Here is a 21,272-nt window from a genome sequence, read left to right as displayed (position 1 = left end):
CCTACCTGATCAGGATTCACATGCAACAAATGTCACTGATCTTTCCTTGCAGGTATTTACTCAGTGCAATTAACTTCAGTTGGAAAGCAATTATCCTTAACTCTAAAAATGACCAAGATTAAAAAAACTACTGGTTAGGGATGAGTTTGAGGGGAAAAATGCGTCCATTCTGAACCACAGTGGTTCCAGCTGGACTCAAATTGCTCTTCAGCCTGCCAAAACCAGAATGCAAATCACAAAACATGGGCAACAAGGCTGTTTGCTACCTGAGTTTCATTTCTCCAAGAAAGAGCACTCCTCTGGTAGAGCATAGGGCAATGGTAAAAAGTGGGGAAATCATAACAAAACTTGATAGCAAGATCTTTAAAGATGTTTTATCCAACCCTCTCTTACTCAGGGCATTTTTAGGATGAGGAAATAATAAATACAGACATTTAAACTCCCTCTGTTTGCTGCTCTTGCAGTAAGTGACAGGATAAGATCAATGTTTGGAAAGAGACTGTATAAAGAGAATAGTCTCCATCAATCTCATCCCTTCCCTCGGTGAAAGTACTTAATCTACACTTCCTCAGCTGAGTAATTACCTCTTCTTTACACTTACAGTTCCTTTAGGAAAGGAGTAATTAGCATTTGCCATAGAATCTTCAAGTGGTTGGCACGTTGCTGAAGAAAGTTGCTCTTTAGTCTGTATTCAGCATCTGTGACACATGCACTCACACATGGGAGAAAGAGGCAGGGAGTGGGACAGGGGCACAGAGCAGAGGGTGGCAGAGACCCCTGAGCAGTAGCACCCACCCCTGTTGGAGGCAAGAAGGCATCCAGAGGGCTCACACAGCTCTGCAGAGCCTTGCAAATTGAGAAACCAGCTCCCCAGAACCACCATTTCAGCCCTGGGTTTGCAGCAGGGCCCATTGCTGGGATGGCAGCAGCACCTGCACCACCCCTGGGGGGCAATGAGGGGCCTCAGACACCCCAGGTTCCTCAGCTCCCAGAAACTCAGCAAAAAAACCCCAAACCAAAACAAAAGAACAAAAAACAAACAAACAAAACCCAACCAACCAAACAAAAAACAACAACAACAACAAAAACCCCCTGTCTGCTCCAGAAACACTCAGAATAATGACAAAAGGAGAGAGGAAATAAATTCTAAAAACAAACAGCAGTGGAGTCCATGAGTGAAGAAGCTAACGAGATCAACTGAGCTGGTGGATGCCAGAGATTCCACCTGTGTGTGTCCTGTGTCTAAGGACAGCAGCTCTTCAGAAGCAGAGCTGTTCCCATCCCTGGCAGAGCTCAGCACCTTCCCCAGGGCAGCCTCCCCAGAGCCCAACTCAGTGAATGGGGAAGCAGAGTGTGCCAGCCTGGTACTGAGACACAGATAAAAAAACAAAGTGAAAAAGGAGAAAGAGAATCAAAACACAAAATGAACCTTTCCTGAACACCAAAGTAGCCCACACTGTTTCCATCATTGGATTACATATGAGCCATCAGAGGTTTGGGAGATGAAAATTCAGCTACATATAAAACCAAAGTGAGATACATAAAATACACCTAATGAAGCCAAGCTTTTAATGAAAGGCATCAGGGATCCAACCACAGCTGAGTTCTGGTGCCAGGATAGAGCTAGTAGCAGTAAATGCAATAGCCATCTAGCATGGGCTGAATTTTTTGTGGCAGCAAATGTTTCTCTGAAGCCTCCAATACTTTTTTAAGATCCAGAGAAAAAGAAAGATTGGGGAAAAAAATATATAAATTCTACAGTGTCCCTATAGTCACAAAAATGTACCTTGCAGTGACTCAGGAGCCTAAATAAATGTCTGTTTCCAGAAAAATCAATTCAGATGAAACGTTAGTAACCATATTGATGATTTCAAGGAAGGAAAAACCCCAAATCAAGAAAATCCATCCCATATGCCAGCAAATGAGAAAACCATGAAACTGCAATTAAATGCAAAGCCTCCCCACAGTTCCCTAAGCCAGCCCTCCTCTTGGCCCAGCCATTGCAGGGAAGGGTCCGGGGACTCTAGAGAAGAGAAAGCTGAGAAGAGACCTTATTGCTCTCTCCAGCTACCTGAAAGGGGGTTGGAGTGAAGTGGGGTTGGTCTCTTCTCCCACATAAACCCGTGATAGAACAAGAGGAAATGGGCTCAAGCTGTGCCAGGGGAGGCTCAGATGGGATATTAGGAACAATTTCTTTGTGGAAGGAGTGGTCAGGCATTGGAACAGGCTGCCCAGGGCAGTGGTGGAGCCACCAACCCTGGAGGACATCAAAAAACATATGGACATAGCACTTAAAGCCATGGTTTGGTTGGCTGCTGGCACTGGGTTAATGGTTGGACCTAATGATCTCAGAGGTCTTTTCCAGCCTTAATGATTCCATGGGCTACATTGGGAGTGAGCAGGGGTCTGCAGGGGTCTGCAGGAGGGCTGACTTGTACCTCACCCTGCAGAGCAGGACAGGACCTGAGCCCCAGACACCCAAGTGCACCCAGAGGTGGGGCACAGCCTCACTGCCAGAGTGAAAGCCCCTTTGGGGAACAGCCAAAGGACCTGGTGGGTTTTAAAAATGAGAGGGTTGATGGAGTTTACATCATGCTGCTGATTCTTGGGGGAAGAACAGAAATTACTTAGCAATTCTGGTAGATTATGCCACTTTATACTTAAAAAGACAAGCACAAAATTTGTTTTCATTCTGCATCTGAAGGCAAAATGAATTTTTCTTTCAAGCCTGACTAATATCTTCACTCTCTCTCTCCCTCACTGGCTCAGGAGTCACCAAAAAGACAGAAGATGTATATGTGTTATTACTTGAAACATATGGATGTGCTCACAGGAGTCACAACTGCATCAATGGAAACAACAATCAAACAAGTGAAACTACAGCAGCCCCTGGGCATGATGCTGGCACCAGCCATGGCAAGGGAGAGCCCTGAGTTTTTGGAAGGTTCCATAGTTCTTTTACAAGTCCTGCACATATCTGGTCCCACCAGCTACTCCTAACAGGACTGGTGGAGCAGATGGGGACAGGGACTGCAGGGTAAAGGAAGGAACCAGCACTCACACCCAGGACCTGCAGCAGCTCCATGGGCTGCAGAGAGCACCAGCAGCCTCAGAGCTGTCTGCAGCCAAGCAGCACACCCTGCTCCCAACACCTATTTATTGATATTTCTACTTCTACTATATTTAAAAGAAGTTTTCTCTATATATAAATTAATATATTTATACATGTAGCTCTCAGGTAAGGCAAAACTGGCATCCAGTGATTTCCAACCTGCTTCTCTAGGCCTGACATGAGATCCATCCCATTTTGCTGCCATCCAGCAGACACCCTGACCTAACCCACACCCTGGCCAGACCTGTTCCCAGCCCAGCAGTTCCCAGGAATCACAGACTGGAAATCACCCAAGGAGCCTCTAAAATGTGGTAGTAACTCTGCTGCTAAATACTCAGACCCCAACAGGCTTTTCTAATCCACCTCGTTGAAAAATTCTGGGTGGTCCACCCACCCCCTCATTTTTGAGAGAGAAGTATAATAATTTTAAATTGGGTTTAAATTAGATCAGAAACCAGCTTATTGCCTGTTAGTCCTAACTCAGACCCATGCATCATGCACAGCCTTGGTGCACAGCTCAGCTCAGATTTTGTGGCTGGCTGCAACAAACATAGGAAGAGTAAAATCTGCCTACAAATGAACTTGGAGAACTGTGAAGGCAGATCATTTTTGCCCCTTCCATTTGGACAAGGCAAAAAAAGGTGTTATGAACAGATCCTCTTACTCAGGTTATACAAACTAGAAGGCTAAAATCCATTCACTTTCACTGTTCCCCTAGGATCATCAGCCAGTCAGCTCTGTTAGATTCACCCTTCACATAACAAAAGGAGATAGAAAAAATAAAACAGGCATCTGTGAAGAGAAGGTAGCATAAAGGTGAGGGTCAGGGCACACTAATTATTTATTAAATAATTTTTGAAAGTCCACACTTCCTAAAGGTACCCCTCCAGATGGTGTGTGTGCTCAGCTCATGTTCTCTCCTGGCACTGTCTTCAAGCACTGCTGCCAGGAACACGGAGAGGTTCTGCAGGAGGGGCTGGGTTCTGGAACATTGCTCTGGTGAAACCAAGACATCAAGGTCTGACTCAAGATTACTGCTGCTATCAGTAATTGTGAGACTAACATTCACAATAAAAATGTTAGTGGAAATGGAAGAGAGAGGCTACCACCTCCATTCAGGAACCTCGTGCACCTGTGAACAGCCCTGGGGGCTGCTTGTGTTAAGACCTGGAGTCTCAGCTCCAAACCTGCCCTCCTCCCACCTCCCTTAAACTTCTTGAGTAGATGGGATAGGCAGCTCAAGATGCTTAAGGGCTACCTAGGTAACCCAGGAAGAAATACCACTGTCTACAGAGTAATTAGTATTCTCTCCTCAGACTCCAAGTATTACACCTCTGAGTCTCATGAGAACATTTTGTGCCACATCTTGATAAAGGAGATACCACTCCTGATTTGATGAAAAAATGAATTGGAAAGATGAGCTGTATATGTGCTAATTTATAGCAATGAAGTTTGCATTCATTACAGTAATGAGCACTGCATAAAGTGTGTAATCAACATCCACTGCAGATGTCAAGAGGAATCCAGAGGCAGAGAAGAAATACTTAAACTTGCCACAGTTGATCATAAACATCATGAAGTTCCAGACCCCCAAAAACACAAAGCAAAAGGTAGTCTTTTTTCTCCCTACTAGTCCTTAGGGGTATTTGAGTGTATCAATCAAGTTCCTGTACTAACAAGCTTAGGCAGCCTTTCAAGCATAGGATAAATACTATCAGTGCTGTAAATATTTTTGTAGTAGAAGCACAACTGTTCCACCTCCTCCCTCAGCAAAAGACAAACGTTACAAACGTGATACCATTCAGCTGGTAACTGGAGGATCCAAGCAGATAACTAATTAAACCCTATTGCTTTTGTGCAGAGTGAGATGTTTCTCTAACATCACACTAGACATTAAAAGCAACCAATTGAAGGAAAAGGTAGAATTTTAATAAACCATTATCTGAAATAAAGTTAACATACCAGGAAACACCATCCACAGTCTGTAAAATCAAAGCAAGACAGGCAATAGTGAGATGGTATTGATTACATCAAATGAAACCCAAACCATATTCTGAAAGAAATCAAAAAAGGTAACTGGAGGTCTGTTTGGTTTCATGCTCATGCAAGGAGAAAAGAACAGTTGATGTGCACCAACATTATTATGAGTAAATGTTGTCCAGACATCTACACTGGAAGCAGTTCTTACCTTCTGGTAACCTGGGGTTGGCATGAATGGAGTTAGGGTCCCCATCCTCCTCGGGCTGGTAACGGTAAAGTGCCTGTGACTGCTTCTGGGATGAGTGACCTTGGTCTTCCCCCAGAGCAACAGGAGGAGATGTGGTTGCACTGAACTTTACCTTGGGGAAAACATTTCCCTCCTGTGTGGCACGGGAAGATTTTGACCAACTTGACTCTGTTAAGTTCACCTCTTTCAAGCCTAGCTGCATGCTGTTCCCTGGGTCTTCTTTTCTGGCATGCTTTTTGATTTTAGAGTGGGGGGCTCTTTCTTGCTCGTGCCTCTCTTTGTCACCTTGCTTCCCCTTTGATCTCCTCTCCAGTTCCTCCAGGTGCTTGGGTGTCTCAGTGGTGGCCGTTGTGTGCTCCAGAGGAGCACTGGTGGTCAAGGGTGCTTCCTTATGTGTCACCTGCTGCAGGGATGCTGCAGTGGTGTGGGGCACATTCTTTCTCTCAATCTTCTCTGTGGTGCTGGGAAATTCAGAGGGGACAGGGGGCACTGAGGTGGTGGGTGGTGCAGCAGTTGCCTGAGTGTATGGATCAGGTGAAGCCAAAGCTGAAGGAGCAATGCTGGCTGGTAGGTAGTCATAATCCTCATTTTGCTCTTGGCTGATGCTCTCTTGCTCTAACTGCGATGAATAACTCCTGTATTTTTTTGGAGACTCCACTTGGGTGTTGTCTCCTTCCGGTGCTTCCTGGTCATAGCTGTAGGGGTCATCGTAGTGTCTGTCTGCTTCACCATCTTCTGCATCTATTGGGCTGGCAGTGTTTAAGGCAAAGGCGTTGCAGTCTGGAAGCTGGTAGCACATCAGCTCACCCCCGGCGTTGGGGCAGTGGCAAACCTTGCAGGGGGGCATATGGAAGGTGTGCCCCGCGACGTACTTCTGTCCCTCGTGGAGGCACCCGATTCTCCCACACTGAGGACACCCGTCAGCCGGCACCACCGCATCGATGCAGTTTGGGGGCAGCTCTGGGCACAGCATGAACTGGCAGCTGATCTTACCCCCTCCCTTGGGGCACGAGCACTCGGTGCTTCCGAAGTCCACGAAGTAAGACTGCCCGGCGGGCACTTTGCCGTTGACGAAGCCGACGTTGACGCAGTCGTAGTACTGGTACCCCTCGCAGGTGCAGCCGTGCTGCAGGCAGCTGGCACAGCAGTCCCCGGGCTCCAGCACCTCCTCAATGCAATTGTCCAGGGGCTGGCACTCAGCACCCGTGCAGTCCCTCTGGGCACGGGATGTGCCAGTCCACAGCAGCACCAGCAGGAGGGCATTCCAGCAGCTCAGCTGCCAGCTCCAGTACCTATCCATACTCTTCCCAAACAAATACAGCTCCGGTCCAGGCTTGCACATTTAATGGGTTTTGTTGTTTTGGGGTTGTTTTTGGTTTTTTTTTTCCTTAGAAGGCTGTAGATTCAGCTCCAAATCTGCAGTGTTTTCCTGAGTTGCCTTTTCTCATAGATCCTAGAGTTATGAAAGAAAACTCTGTTAAAGACTATACTCAGCACATATCCTGTTAAACATTAGAGGTCTTTAAAACTTGGGACAAAATCCAACATCTGGAAACCTAAGTACGAAATTAATCACAATGTCTTCCAAGCATTGTAGGCACTAACTTTGGAGTTGCATGCTTCCTCCCCAACCCCATTTTGGAAAAGACAGAAAGAAAAAGAGAGAAAAAAAGGTTGTGAGTGTTCTCTTTTGAATCTGATCACAAAATTTATATATATTTAAATTTTAAAAGGCCTTTACACTTCAGTGCCTTTTTCTTAACCGTTCTTTCTAGCTAAAAAGGGAACGATTTCTTGGCAGGTTAGTAAATACACAGTTCTTCCTCCACAGATATAAGTTCAAGATAATTATTCTTTATGCTTTAATTACAAAGACCCAAATCTCAACGATCTTTCTCAGACAAAACAGCCTTGAGAAGTGAGAATTTGCCTGTAGACATGTCAGCTCAAAACAAAAGGAGATTTATCTGCCTCCTTCCCCCACTTCTCAATCTTTTGCACTTCAGGCTTCAGCATTAGCAATGTTATATTTTTTACCCTTGCAGTGCTAAAACAGAACTTCTCTGTCTCTTGTTGTTACTGTGTGGTTAAGCATCCCATTAGCTATCCTGTAATCCAGGCTGGGGGCTGGATCCCCATCTCACGGAACATGGCCCAGTTCCACAGGGCTTGGTTCCTCTGGAGTTACAACTGTACATGCAGTGGATCTGGGCACCAGCTGAGGAGGTGCCACCTTTGGCATCCACTTCTTTTATTACTGACAGCACCACTAATACTTTCTAGTGAATTACTACACTGTGAGCAGAAATGAATAAATAAATGAACTTTTGAACTGGCATAATAACACTGCTACAATGCACTGAAGAAAAGAAAGTTGTTTGCTTTTAATAACTCCGTCCTTTTACGACAGAAAAGTGTAAGAGTTCAAGTCAATCAGCCATTGTCCTGTATATCAAAAGCATTCTCAGAAAGTTACACAAATAACATGGAACAAGATTTAAAGCAGCAGAAAGTTTGCCTACAGAATTTTACAGAACTAGCAATCTGATTATTTTCCCAGAACCCCTCCCAGCACCAAAAAGGACCCTAAAACATTTGTCTAGGGGATTACATGTAGTCACATCAACAAGAACAATAAACCACACACGCAACAGGAATCCTGCCAGAAAACCCATTCAGAAAGATTACTTCTCCCATTCAAACTGGGCTTCCAACAGGCCTGCTCCAGCAGTGCAGGAAAGCAGCCAGCCCAGGGGGAAAGTGTCTGTTCTGATAAGATACGGACAAACCGGGCTAAGAATTTCCACAGTCCAGCCCTGGAACTGGAATTACTTCAGTACGTTGTACAGAGATAGAATAAATACTAAAGGAGACTGATTGAAGAAAAATTATCAGACAGTCTGATAATGGCTTGGAAGGATCTAAGTTTTTCAGAACTGCTCATAAAGCCCCTGTATTTCCTACAAAGGAGAATTTTCAATATACAATGCTGAAATTAATTCTTCAGAATCCAGCCTGGGAGTTTATAATTTATCCTGCTCTCAGCAGCTTTTCCAGGTAATCCAAATTGGTAATTATTACATAGCTTCAGATGGGGAATAATGAATGGGAGGACAATTACAGATAAGCTGCTTCTGCTAGGGTCCTGCAGCAGGGTTTTGTCCCCATCCTCTCCAATTGGTACCTCCTGGCTTTAATGCTTCAGCACATCAAAGTCCCTTGGTCAAACTCTGGGCAAGTTTGTGTCTATCACTTGTTTTATATCCACACAGCAACTGCTCCCAGACAGCTCCTGCTGTCCTGGCACAGCACAGCCCCTTGGGTAAATGTGATACTGGGAGCAGGACACCCTTGTGAGTTGTGTTTGCCTGCTCTACTTCTATGTTGGGGCTTCCCAAAACAAGTACTCGCTTCTCAGGCATAAACTTGAATTTCCAACCAGAAAGCCTCAAATTACCTTGTCTCCTGAAGCAAGCAGCAGAAAGCTGCCCATGCTTTATGTCTCATGTGCCTGCAAGTTCAAGCACAGCTGAAGGTTTACCACAGGACACACAGTCTGGTTTTGTGAGAGAGGGCTCAACTGCCCTCCCCTATATAGTTACAGCCTCCTTCCCTCCCATCTGCACCCCATTTCTGCCCAAGGGTTTGTCTGCATCTCCTGGTCACCTCCAGTTTCCTTCTGTTCCTCTTCTTGCCTCCTTGCATCTCACCCACAGAACTCTGGAGAGCACCATCCCACCCCTCACCTCCCACGCTTGTTGCTCAATGCCTCATTCAGCCCCTCTGTGCCCTTTTTCTTTTGATCATTTCCACATCCCTCTACATTTGATTTCTCAAGCTACCAACTTCAAACTGATAAGGCTGAAATCCTTATAAACCTCTTTTTTAGTTGCTAACACTGCAATCTTTGCTATCTTTGGAGGCTGGCTATCTCTTTCTCTCTCTCAAGGGCTCCTTATTTCTGCTGTAATGACCCCAACAAAAGAATCTCTTTTAATTCCTTTAAACCACTGTGTTTTCAGCAAAGTGTTTCTCCATCTGTTCCCCACACTCATGGCTTTCCCCCCACCCCATAAACTTGCATATCAAAGAAAGAATCTCCACTTCAAGCACCGAGAGAAACAGCCTTGAGTGAAGCACAGAGACACTGTGAGAACACCACCCCACTGAGAACACCCATCCCTCTGAACAGCCCCTGTGTGCTGGTGCCAGCCCATGTGCAACTGCCTCTGGATCTGTGTCCTTCCCTGGTGCTGAAATGATGCTCTAGAGAAGCAGTTAATTACTTGGGAATGGCATCCAGAGCAGTGAGATAATGGTGTCTGTACCAAGAGGGGAAAAAATAGCTTCATAAAATCATAGAAAATTATTGGAAGGGACCTCAAGGATCATCTGGTCCAACTCTTCTGATCTTACTGTTTATATGAGATGTCCCAGCACTCTGTTGAGCTGAGACTTCAAACTTTCCAAAGTGAGGGAATCCACCACTTCCAGTGCCTGACTGTCCTCAGAGTGTAAAACATTCCTCTTATGTTCAATTGGAACCTCTTTGAGGACAGGGAAGTTTACTACCAGTAGATATTATTGCAGTAATTTCTTTCCATTAACTTTTAAAATGCTTTCTTCAATGCCCTGTTTACACAACTGGGACAATGTGCAAGGGCTTCACCTAAATGAGAATCAGGGCTTTCTACTCTTAACTCTGTCCTTCACCCACTCTTACCAATGTCATTGGCTTTTGCTGCTCACTTGGGTGAGATTGTCACAACAAATTAAGTCCTGCATGCCTAAAATAAAGGTTTTTCAAAGTCTCTGCTGAAAGCTCTACAGCAAGATAACCCAAGTGTCTCCCAGTCCTTATGCATTGCTTCATGACCCAGAAGGCTTCAAATTGTCCTTTATGGAGCTTCCTGACCTGCTGTGCTGCATGTCCTGCTCTGCCTTGGTCCAAGTGCTAACAACCCTCTTAGCTTCAGTAGGGTCAGGCTGCGGGTAAAGCAGCCACTGCCAGCCCTGTGCATCCTGAGAAAGCATAAGTGCCCACACAAGGGAGGGAAAATGCTCTGGACTGGGACTGGAGGTCCCTCAAAGTCAGCTAAAACAAAGCTGTGAGGTAAATCAGCAGCAAATAGAGGACAGTTAGCCCACAAAGGAGTTCCTTACTCCTCAATTCTTTCTTCAAAAGCAGCTCCTGGGCAAGGCAGAGCAAAGACACCTCATGGAAAACCAGCTTAAAAAAGCAAGAGTCCAAATGAACAGGAACTACAGGCACACATCTTCATGGAAAAGGAAATGAGAATGCTTCCCATTGCAGATGAAACCAGTATCTGTGTGACAGGACTTCTAAGGCCAATAAGAGCAGTGATCATGAAAATTATGATGAGCACTGGCTGAAAAACATCAGATTCCTGTCTCCTGGCAGGGGAAAGGGGCAGAACAAAACAGGATTTCAAAATGCTTACTTTGATTCAGTTTGGGGCCCAAAAGTTATAAATTCTGACATTTTCACAAAACAATATACTGTGACTTATTTCAATCAAAGCCATAACATGAAGTTGAAAGGAAGAATGTTGACTTGATTAAAACAGTTCATCTATATTACTTGAAAATGTTGATGAAACCAGTCTGTTTCCACAAAAGATCTAGACATTTAAAATGTGCAACTTCTTTAAATTAAGAAAGTATTTTATTGGGAGATATTTCTTCCAGATGGTTTCATTTCAGTGCTGAGCCAGAAAGCTTATTCTAGATAAGCAGAGGTGACAAGAGGCACTTTCTTGCAAAAACTTCACGTGAACATCATCTTGCTGTGTGAAGGTTGCCCCAGAGACAGCAAAACAACAGCATAAAGTCTGCACGTGTGGAAGAGATACTGCAGAATCAAGAGCATTCTTTCTAATGTTCACTGAATAAAAAGAGGCAGCCATTTATAAACAAAAAGCAATAAACACAGTAAATTCAGCCAACTGCAGATGACCACACCTGCATGAGAGCCCTCTGACTTCCAGCTTTGAAGATGTACCAGCCATTTAACCAGCTGCAGATCCCTGCAAACATCTTTAGATAGAACAGCGCTTTTCCCTATCCTACTTCTCAGCTCCTCAGTAAATTGCCTTGGCAAGGGTGGTAAAAATGGCAGTGTTGTTTTGATATTCATCTTCTCCTTTTGAGCATTGGGCAGGGCCAGTTGTGAAAGCAGAAGGTGGCAGACAGCTGTGGGATCTCTGCTGTGCCACAGACTGGGAGCCAGAGCTGATCCACACCCAGGTTTCCCACACACAAAGAAGAAAATCTGTCCATTCACTAGGATCCTGGAAAGCCAGTGCAGCAGTTGCACTCTCCAGTTGGGCACAAAGCAAGTTCACACCTACCCACAGAGCAGCTACCAAGGGCTCCCAGTGCTACCCAGTCCAAACTGACTCTCCAGGCTCAGGCTGAACGTGAGCAGGCACCAAACACAGCCTGGGGCAGTGATGTTGAATCCCTTCTCTGTCACACATTGCAAAAAGCCCAGTTGAAACACACGTGTGATCCCACACTGACCAACAGGACTAACAAATTTCACCAGCCTGTGCATTTTAGCACCTCTCCCCAGCCAAACCTCTCTGGGCTGCTGCAGCTGTCAGAGCTCTTAAATGGCTGTGGTCATAGTTTAGACTTAAGGGAGGAAGGAGGGAAGGGATGGAAGGAAATATCGATTTCCCAACAATCCCTTCTAAATGCAAGAGAAAATGGAAAGATCTTGTTTGATCTATGAAAAGCAGAAAACCCCCTCAACCCAGTGGCTGTGCCAGCTGGGGGATTAGCTCTTCCTTTCACACCCTCTCAATCCGGAAACTTGCGATCCCAGCGAGCTCTGGCAGGGTTGGCTGCTGGCTGCTCCCAGCCCAGCTCACTGCTATTCCCCAGCCAGATGAATGAAAAGTGGAGAAGGGTTTCCTTGGCTGCTCTTATGCAACACACAGTGTGCAGTGCCAGTCAGTTCTGCCTGCTAATGAATGACATTTCAGCTGGGCTGATGCCAGCCTTTGCAGTCGGGCACCCGGGGCAGGGAGAAAGAGGAGTAGGACAAACCCCTGAGTGAATCCGAATTTAGTGAGCTGCTGCTGCTTATCAGAAGTAAAGCACGAGATGCTTACTCACTTCAGTGTTGTCAACACTCCAGTTCTTGGCAAAACCAGCCCGTTTTCAGAAGTCATAGCTTTTGCAGGCAGTTTTCCTCAGCTTTATTTTCAATAAGATATTAGTTACTGTTAACTCCCTTTTCATGGAAAAGTGTAAAAAAACCCAGACATTTGGGGTTCTGGCAGATCATTACTTAATTCAACAGAGAACTCAAGAGTGGGACAAACAACAGCAAGCAGCATAGGATGAAAACTCACGCAGTTTCCCAAAAGTGGCTCCAACAAGTGGCTCTCCCTTCCCAGCACAAGTGACCCCAGGCAGAGATGATCCCAACAGCCTCCAGACACTCCCCACACTCAAATCCAAACAGGAACCAGACAGGCTGCAGTAATGGAAAAGCATCACCCAAGGTATTTCAGCTGAAGTAGCCAAGCACTATCAGTAGTGAGCAGGCAGCTCATGTTCTTCCACAATGTGCAGCTTTTGAAGCTATTTTTGAAGCCCTGGAGAGTGACAGCAGCCTTTTTCCAAGTGAACAACAGGCAGAGCTGAGGAAGGGAGAATCCTGTCTTGTGTCTATTGTAACAAAGTTCCCCCCTGCCTCAGAGCAGCCCAAAATTACAGGGCAGGTACTTGGCTGCCTGAAGAGTGCAATTCTGTGTCATTGGGAGTCACCACTGCAGCAGATCCAAAGGGACTCGGTGGGAGGACTGCAAGGAACTGCAAGGCAGCTGCAAGGAACAACTCACATAGGGAAAGGAGGTAAAGAGAAACTCTATCCCGCCCAGCACACGTGGCTGCTCCTCATCCCAGCCCTGGTGAGCTCCAGTGTGGATGAGGGAGCCAGAGCAGCTGCAACATGCCCAGCCAGTACCATGGAGCCCCTGTCAAACCAGCTGAGATGCAGTTCCCCTTAGCTGGGTGCTCAGGAGGCTCCCCGTGCACTTGCAGCCCAGCCAGGGTCATGCAGGAGCCTAACTCTTTCTTTTTAGTGAACATAAATTTCTTTAATATTGATTTGTTTTTTTTTTTTTCTTTCTTTCTTTTCACATCTCTGAGTTTCAGGTGACTATACACACCTCAGAAACACAACTAAATAACCCAGCTATTTCCAGGACAGCCAAAAAAAAAAAAAAAAAAAAAAAAAAAAAAAAAATCGGAGAAAAGATTAAAGCAAACTCAGCAACAGTCATTCAAAAACGTTTCCCAAGGCACAGCCAACAAAAACTTGTCAAAGCTCATAAGCTATGAACCAATTTGCAGAGAGAGAGTCCTTTTGGCAGGAGGCAGGCAGAGCGTGTCCCTCAGCTCCACAGCACCTCGAGCAGCCGTGCACATGTGGGGACAGCCCCGGGGATGTGGCAGCACAGCCCCAGTGACAGCACAGCCCCAGGGGCCAGCACCAGCACCAGTTCAATACTCTGGGCTCAGCTGAACACTGTAAATACTGTTAGCAGCTCTGCTGAGTGAAGGAAAGAATTTTTTCTCGTTTACTTGAGAAATAGAGAGCTGCACTCCTCCCTTCTCTCTAAGGAGAAAAAAAATCCCTAGTTATCACAGCACTCCCCATTATTTGGATACTTTTTTTGTGAGAAACCATAAGTAACTCAAGCAGAACATCCCCCTGTTTGGTTGCATAACCATGCTCCTCAAAAAGCATTTTTTCCAAGCTTCTGGATTAAATTACATTTCTCTCTCATCCTCTCTTACCCTACTTTTCCTCCAGGATATTTCAGCCCTCTGCCCTTCTCAGTGCATTCAACATCTGAGCACCTCATTCCCATTTCCTCAGAGAGCCCCTATCCCTATTTCTTTCCTCAATGAAATGCCTACGATGTTACTTTGAACTTTCTGTAAGCAACAGATTCAAGCTTTGTGTTTGTTTGTTTTCTTAATCCAGTCTTCTACTATGCAGGAGCCCTGCCAGCCCTTGGATCCCCACTGCCCTGAGCAGTGACAATCTGTAGCACAGATCTTCTCCTCTTGCTGGGAAATACGTTGGTTGGAGCATCTGAGCATTGCAGAGAAGCACACACACATGGGTACTGCCTACCTAGTTCAGTCAAACCCTTCTGGAACAGTTGAAAATCAACATTCCCCCACCTTAAAATACAAATTTGAAAAAAGAAAATAAAATAAAACCTACTATTTAACTGACAGCTTAGCAACTGGCGTTTCCTGCCCTGGGCCAATTTGGAACTAGCTAACAATTGTTTTCATTGAGGGAAGACAGAAGGGAACTGCAGTACAATTTTCCATGTGAGGCAAAGCTGCTCAGCAGCCAGAGGAGCCCCTTCCTCCATAGCCTGAACTTCAACCTCTGAACAGAAGAATTTGAGTTGAGACTCTCTGGAGTAACTCAGAGGGGTTTGCTTCAGTCTGCCAATTAATTCCAAATGAGTGTCATAACAAAATGGCAATAAAGTAAGCTTGTAGTAAATAATTTTTCAGTAAATGTGTCCTGGCCTTGTCATTGTCATTATTAATAGTGAAATTCTGTCTGCTGATGAGGTGAAAATAACACGCATTGTACAGTAAACCTTTTGGTCTCTTACTAATTTGGTTCACAGTTTTTCCACCATTTTCATAGGGAGTTCTGTCAACATATCTCTTTTGATCCACAGCACATACAGTTGCTGTCTACAACCAGGATTTCCCTATGAGGAGACTGGGACTCTTGATCCGTTTCCCTCAAAAGGCACAATGATTTTTCACAATACAGCAAAATCCCCAGAAGAACCCAAGATCAAACTGTTTTGCTTTGTGACTCAACAGGCTCCAAATCTGTCCCCCATGAGAGTAAACGTGCATTCAGTGACCAACTGTAGCAACAAACCAACTCCTTTCATTAGCTGGATTCTCCTCTGCAGCTGAGAAAATACATCTTCTGCTCTCCCAGCTGCAAAACTCACCTACCTGAGACTCACATGGCAGTAGGTGAACTTCTGCATGCCCACTGTGCTGCCTGGGCTCTGCCTCTTCAACAAACATCACTGAGAGACAGCACACAAGGCCACTGCTGTCATTGTTCCACACAGAGAAAGCATTCTCTACCCTGGTTCTTTAGGACAAAGCCTGGGAGTGGAAGGGAAATGGAGAAGGAAGATTCCATAGCTAAGTATGTCCAGAGGATAAAACGCCAGCTCAGATTTGCTCATCCCAAGGACACCATAGCTGCACCTCATACTTCAAGGAAACAATCTCTCTTTGAGTCACTGGGGTTACATTTTCTTTGTTACAGTGAGTGTTCTCAGAATTCTTGGTTTACAAAACTTTCAGCCCTCTCTGGAGCCCTGAGCACATTATTACTGCTGGAATCAGCCCAGATTTGCTTGTTCTGTGCTTGACGGTGACCCTGAGAGTTTGCTGTGTTCTCATCTGAACAGAGTCCTGCAGGGAGGGACAAGAATAAGCAGTGCAAGAAACAACTGTCCTGACCACAACTTCTGCCTTTAAAGCTCATCTGGAGTAAGGCTGCCATGAACCAAAATCTTCAAGCTTCGCTACGGGACAGGTTGCACAGGACATCTGCTGCCTGAGAACCTGCACATAGGAACTGTTGTCACAGAAGGTGTGAAAAAATACAAGAGTGGATGTCTCTCCCACCAGAGTCTGGTGCCAGCATCACTAGCCAGGCATCTCCTTCACTCTGCCACCTCTCATCCCCATCTCTTGATTTCCCAATCCTCTGGTTTTCTACAAGCCACCAAGGAGGAGACAGAGTTTAGAAATCAACTCCACAATGACAGGCCACGTAATTTTGCATTGAAAAATGTTCAGCCAGTCAATCTGGTTGAGTATCTTTTTGTTATGGAGAAAAGGAACTTGGATTTATTTCAGCACTCACATAGATGCCCTCCCTCCCTCCACCCACACCATGAGGAAATGGACTGCAGACAGAGCAGATCTATGGTCGGTGGGCTGGATGTACCAAGAGGCATATTGCCAATTATAAATTAATGAAGTCCAGGAAAAGCAACAACGATCACTCTTCAGGAAAAATTTCCTCTCATATGGCAACAAAAGAAATTCCCTATCAGGATTATTGTGTATACCAATTAAATGCTTCAGCTAAAGCAAAAAATTACTATTTTAATGGGGGAAAAACTAGAACATTTGGTTAAAATGTTCTCACAGAAATGTTAATTACCATAGGCATTAAACAAATGGAAATCAAAGCCTACCATTTGTTGAGCACTTTGAAAAGTTCTAATGCAAAAAACATGCTGGAAAGAAACCTTCAATTTTTGCTCATGAATGAAAGCAAATCCCTGTAAATGAAGCTCCCTCTACCATGTTGCTAATCAGTCAGCAGCCACAGATGCAATCCATCAATCAAAACTGCTCCTGCACAAACTTTCCATAAAAGATAATGGAATTAATTTGGTTTGTTGGATACCAAAATGTGAAAAGATGCCTGCTCTGCTATTTCATCACAGAGTCTATGATTCAGAGACAATAATGCCAGATGTAACTAACACAAGTTACCCTGGCAATACCTCCCCTGTTCCACCCCATGTTTACTCTTCACTGGGCCACAGTGGCTGTGAAGAGTTGTGTAAGACAAGTTGAGAGTTGCTGTGTGACTCCTGTTCCTGGAAGATAAACTCTCCTTGGATTCACTGGCTGGGCATGAGGCTGAAGAAGGTTTTGCTTCTCAGTGTCCAAGAAGTCCATGGGACAGGTTGGTCAGGGTCCTGTAGACCAGTGGATACACTGCCTGGGGCCTTTTATTGTACCTGCAGCAGCACACAGTGAGATGACCTAACCTTGATGCTGACCAGGAAGCTGCCCAGCTCCCACAGACAGACAGACCCAGGGCTCTGCCAGAGAGGGGCTGGATGGGAAGTGCTTTGAGCCCTATTTATCCCTTCAAGGGATGCCAAGGCCAGTGCCTCATCACTGAAGATCAAAATCTGGAGAAGTGCTTCAGGGGAGGCATCGTACGAGCACTGACCAATAGTTTGAAACTCATAAAAGCAAAATATCTAGTATTAATTATTGCTGAAAGGTTTAAAGCAGATAGGAAAATGTATAAATACATACAATTCCTGTACTGCCCTGGCGTGCTTCTGCTCTCTAAGGAAGGTGACAGTAATGTACAACCCTTCTGTCTGCTGCACATATGGAGCTCCAGGAACCTCTTCCACTGATTTCAACAGCTTTGGACCACATTCAGATTGTCCAAAGTGTAGCCTTAAATTGGAGGATACTGTCCTGGGGATAGAAGCCCTGTATCTTTCTCCATGCTGTACAGAACCTGTACACACTCACTGACCACAAACAGACCATGTGGTGTATGTCCAACTACATTCACACAGCTTCTGCTCTCTGATGCATGTATGTTCTTCTCATGTGCGTAATAATTTGTGGTTCTGTACCACATTTACCCTACAAACCAGAATGATATTAAAAGACCAATTCTTGTTTAGTTTGGAAGTTATACATTACATTTTCTATCATTACAGGAAGCCGGTATGGTCAGCTATGTAAATATGCAACCCATACTCCTGAACAGTTTAAGTTATTAATACCAACAAATATGAGTAAAGCCATGATAACTTGTAACAAAAGGCAGAACAATCAAAGTTAGAAATCTTAGCAATCCTGAAATGCTAATACTCCAAAAGTTGCCTTTATTCTGCTGGGGAACATACTGTGTTTTTAAAGATATCTAACAAAATGGCCCTTTAACTGCTGCCCAGAAGAGAACAGGTCTTATTACTGCAGAAACCAAATAGGCTTCCTCCAACATTTATGAGAAAAAGGACTACCAAATGCACTGAAAAGTAAGTTAGCCCCATCTTCTCATATAAAATTTTGGGAAAATGAATATATTGATGTAAACTTTGCTTTTCAGGGTTGCCCACACCCAGGTATTCATCATGTACTGGAGAAAGATTCCAGAGCAGTCAGCTGCTTACAGCTCTAATCTTTGCATTAATTTAGGTCCTTGCAGATACCCCTGCTAACATGAAATGATGATCTTATGTTTTTTATAGGTTGCCTTGCAAATAATTTAAATAACAAGAATATGTTCTTCCCTTTGACATTTGGTTTTTGTTGAAGGCACAAACCAAACAGTAAACTGAGTCTGATTCTCATTACCATCAATACTCCAGGAAGGTGGTACTGGCTAGTGAGCACAGTAAAATACGTATCTATGCTTTGGTCAATTTTCTCCTGGAAGGGGAGGATTTTATTTTCCACCTGAAGAAATCCTACAACTGTGAAGATGATTTATGCAATGGGAAAGAAATCATTAATAGAACTGAAGAAGAATGAGCTGATACTCCCTCTCTTCCACAGTTATGCACAGTTCAGCATATGACTGGCAAGAAAAATTAAGATGTCAAAGTCACTAATATGCAAAAGATAAAGTATTCCAAAATACAGACCATGTGGTATTAACAAGGAAAAAGACAAAATCCTCCAACCCCCCAAACACCAAGGAAAGTAGAGAAAGTGAAACAGGAGGTATTCTGCTTTGGGGTGTTCTCTCAAATTCCTCTGTTAGTGCTCCCACCAGTGCAGCCACCCGGCAAAAAGAGGCACCTGCAGGGAGCCTTCCTGTGCCACGACCCTGCCTCACCTCACAATGATTTGAAACACTTTGGCAGCCCAGGCAGACATTCTCACCCAACTGAGTTATTTTGGAGGCTGGGAGAGGGAAGGTTTTCACCAGGTTTCCAGTAATAGAAAGGTGCTATAACTTTGGGGAATCGCTGCAAAAAGCGAACTGCTGATGTAGTGCTCCTGGGTATCCAAAATACAAAGAACAAGAAGAGGTCAAAGGGGCCATGAGCTTCAATTCTCCAAATATCAAAGGTTCAGGTAAAGTCCAGGTTTTGAGAAGTTACCTCAGCCATGAAGCTTCCTCTACTGTTAGGAGAGAGGTGGATAAAACTTCAGAGGGTGACTAATAGCACTGATAAGCTATTCCAGGATGGATGAATTGCCCCCTAGGTGTGAGCTCATCTTACACACCACATGGGGACCTTGCATCATTAATTACCTTATTTTCAGGGAGATAAAGCTGAAGAGCAAAGGGGAACTCTACAGGGAATAAAAATAAAATTTACAGAATTGGAAGACAAACTGATAAACTAGAGATATTCCTCCACCAGATGTGGACCACAGGAGTGCAAAGGCCAATGAGGAGGAAGAAGTCCTTCCCCACTAAGAAGAATGAAAAAGAAAGGTGGTGTGACTTCTGGCAATCCCACCAGTCCTCTGTTTGACTTGTAAGGCTTTTAGGGAGAGTGCAAGACATGCATCATGATGGAGATGTTCCACTCAGTTCTGGAGGGTTAGTTCCATGATACGTTGTCATGATAGGGACTGTCAGGATCTGGATCTTCATTGCTTCCACAGAGCCAAAGTTCTATATATCAAATAAAATAGCACTGTAATGCATGGAGACAAGATAAAGACATAGCCAATATATTTGATGATAAATGTAACATCTCTTGTTATACACAGACTGCTGTCAGTATATATTGATCATGTTGTATGCTGACTGCTGCCTTCCAATACAAATGTTTAAGCAAAATGCATGTTTATCTTAAAATAATGTTAAGCTATAGCTTTCCATGTTACTTTCCAATGCTTACTATCACCTCAGCCCAGAGGCACTATTTTTCCTTCCGCAGAGCATTACAAGTTGTTTTACTCTGCCCTGTTTACTTTATATAAATGCTGTTCCTTTCTTGCAGATACAATCTGTTGAAGACCTGGAGCATTTTATCCCATAGCAAAACTCACTCAAAAGTACCATCTGTTCTTCCTGCATGGGCACAGTAGTGCCAGAAACTGTTCAACATTCCATAAATTAAGACCATATAATGGATAGCTCATTGTTAAAGTGAAGCAAGGAATCGTTTGGAACCTGATGACAGACATCTTGCTGGGACTTTGCCTTAAAAATAGCATCCAATGTATTATTTTTGGTTTGCTGCTTTAAAACCTTCACATACAACATTAAACAGCAAAGGCGTGTAACAATCCAGCCCATCAATGCCTGGCTTTGTCCCCATTTCCAGCAGGGTCAGCAGGGTCCCTCTTATTAACTTCAGTGGTGCTTGGACTGGGCCAATGTTTTAGAACAGATTCCCTGAATAACCCAACTCTGTTCTCATTGACCCTGATATGTGTCTGTTGTATCTCTCTGACATAACTCCTAAGAGAAGAGAATTCAGTCTTCAAGTTTAAGAGCCAGTAAAATATGTCCTGTTTTGTAGATGTTACATGAAACTATATCCCTCTCTCACACACACACAACCCCCCTGCCCTTCACTTACTGGTAAGAAATCCTAGTCAGAAATGAGCAGCCATTTGCTATTCCTTTCTACATCCAAATGCTAAGACATGCAGAAGTTTATCACTAAGAAGGCTGGACATAAAGTTCTGCAATTAGAATGTACCATTTGAGTCAACATCAAGCCACCCCTCATTTGCCATCCATACAGAGAAACCACTGATTTTTTTCTTTTTTTTTTTTTAAAAAAAAGACTACAAAAAAAGACAAACAAAAAGAAAAAAACCCCACACACAATACACACATAAAAAAACAAACAAAACACATGCACAAAATAAACCAATAGCGTTTAATTAGGAAAAAATAGCACTATAAAACCCACCACCCATGAGTGAGACTTGAGTGGCACTCTGCCCAGCTCCCTGGGGCAAGCAGAGCTCCCTACCATGCAGCTCTTGTCACAGGCACCGGGAGCTGCGTGTGAGCTCTGCTCCAGCACTTCAGTGCAAAAGTTACACTTCCTAAATCAGAAAACTTCTATCTGCAGGACA

At 44.3% G+C, this 21,272-nt stretch overlaps 1 protein-coding gene across 7 annotated transcripts in view; it reads right to left on the bottom strand.

The window, feature by feature from the left end:
* FBLN2 (fibulin 2) overlaps positions 1-21,272 on the bottom strand; it is a 114,388-nt gene that overhangs the window by 71,381 nt on the left and 21,735 nt on the right. For 5 of the 7 annotated variants that reach the window (XM_071755490.1, XM_071755488.1, XM_071755494.1 and 2 more), the window contains exon 2: positions 5,301-6,792. In XM_071755490.1, coding sequence (XP_071611591.1) covers positions 5,301-6,681 — 1,381 coding nt within the window. In that variant the 5' untranslated portion in view covers positions 6,682-6,792. The remainder of the gene's footprint in view (positions 1-5,300; positions 6,793-21,272) is intronic. The other 2 variants (XM_071755493.1, XM_071755492.1) reach the window with 1 other exon arrangement.

Source organism: Heliangelus exortis, chromosome 12 (genome assembly GCF_036169615.1).
Source record: "Heliangelus exortis chromosome 12, bHelExo1.hap1, whole genome shotgun sequence".
In the NCBI taxonomy this organism is placed as follows: Eukaryota; Metazoa; Chordata; class Aves; order Apodiformes; family Trochilidae; genus Heliangelus; species Heliangelus exortis.
This window is presented reverse-complemented; position numbering and strand designations above follow the sequence as displayed.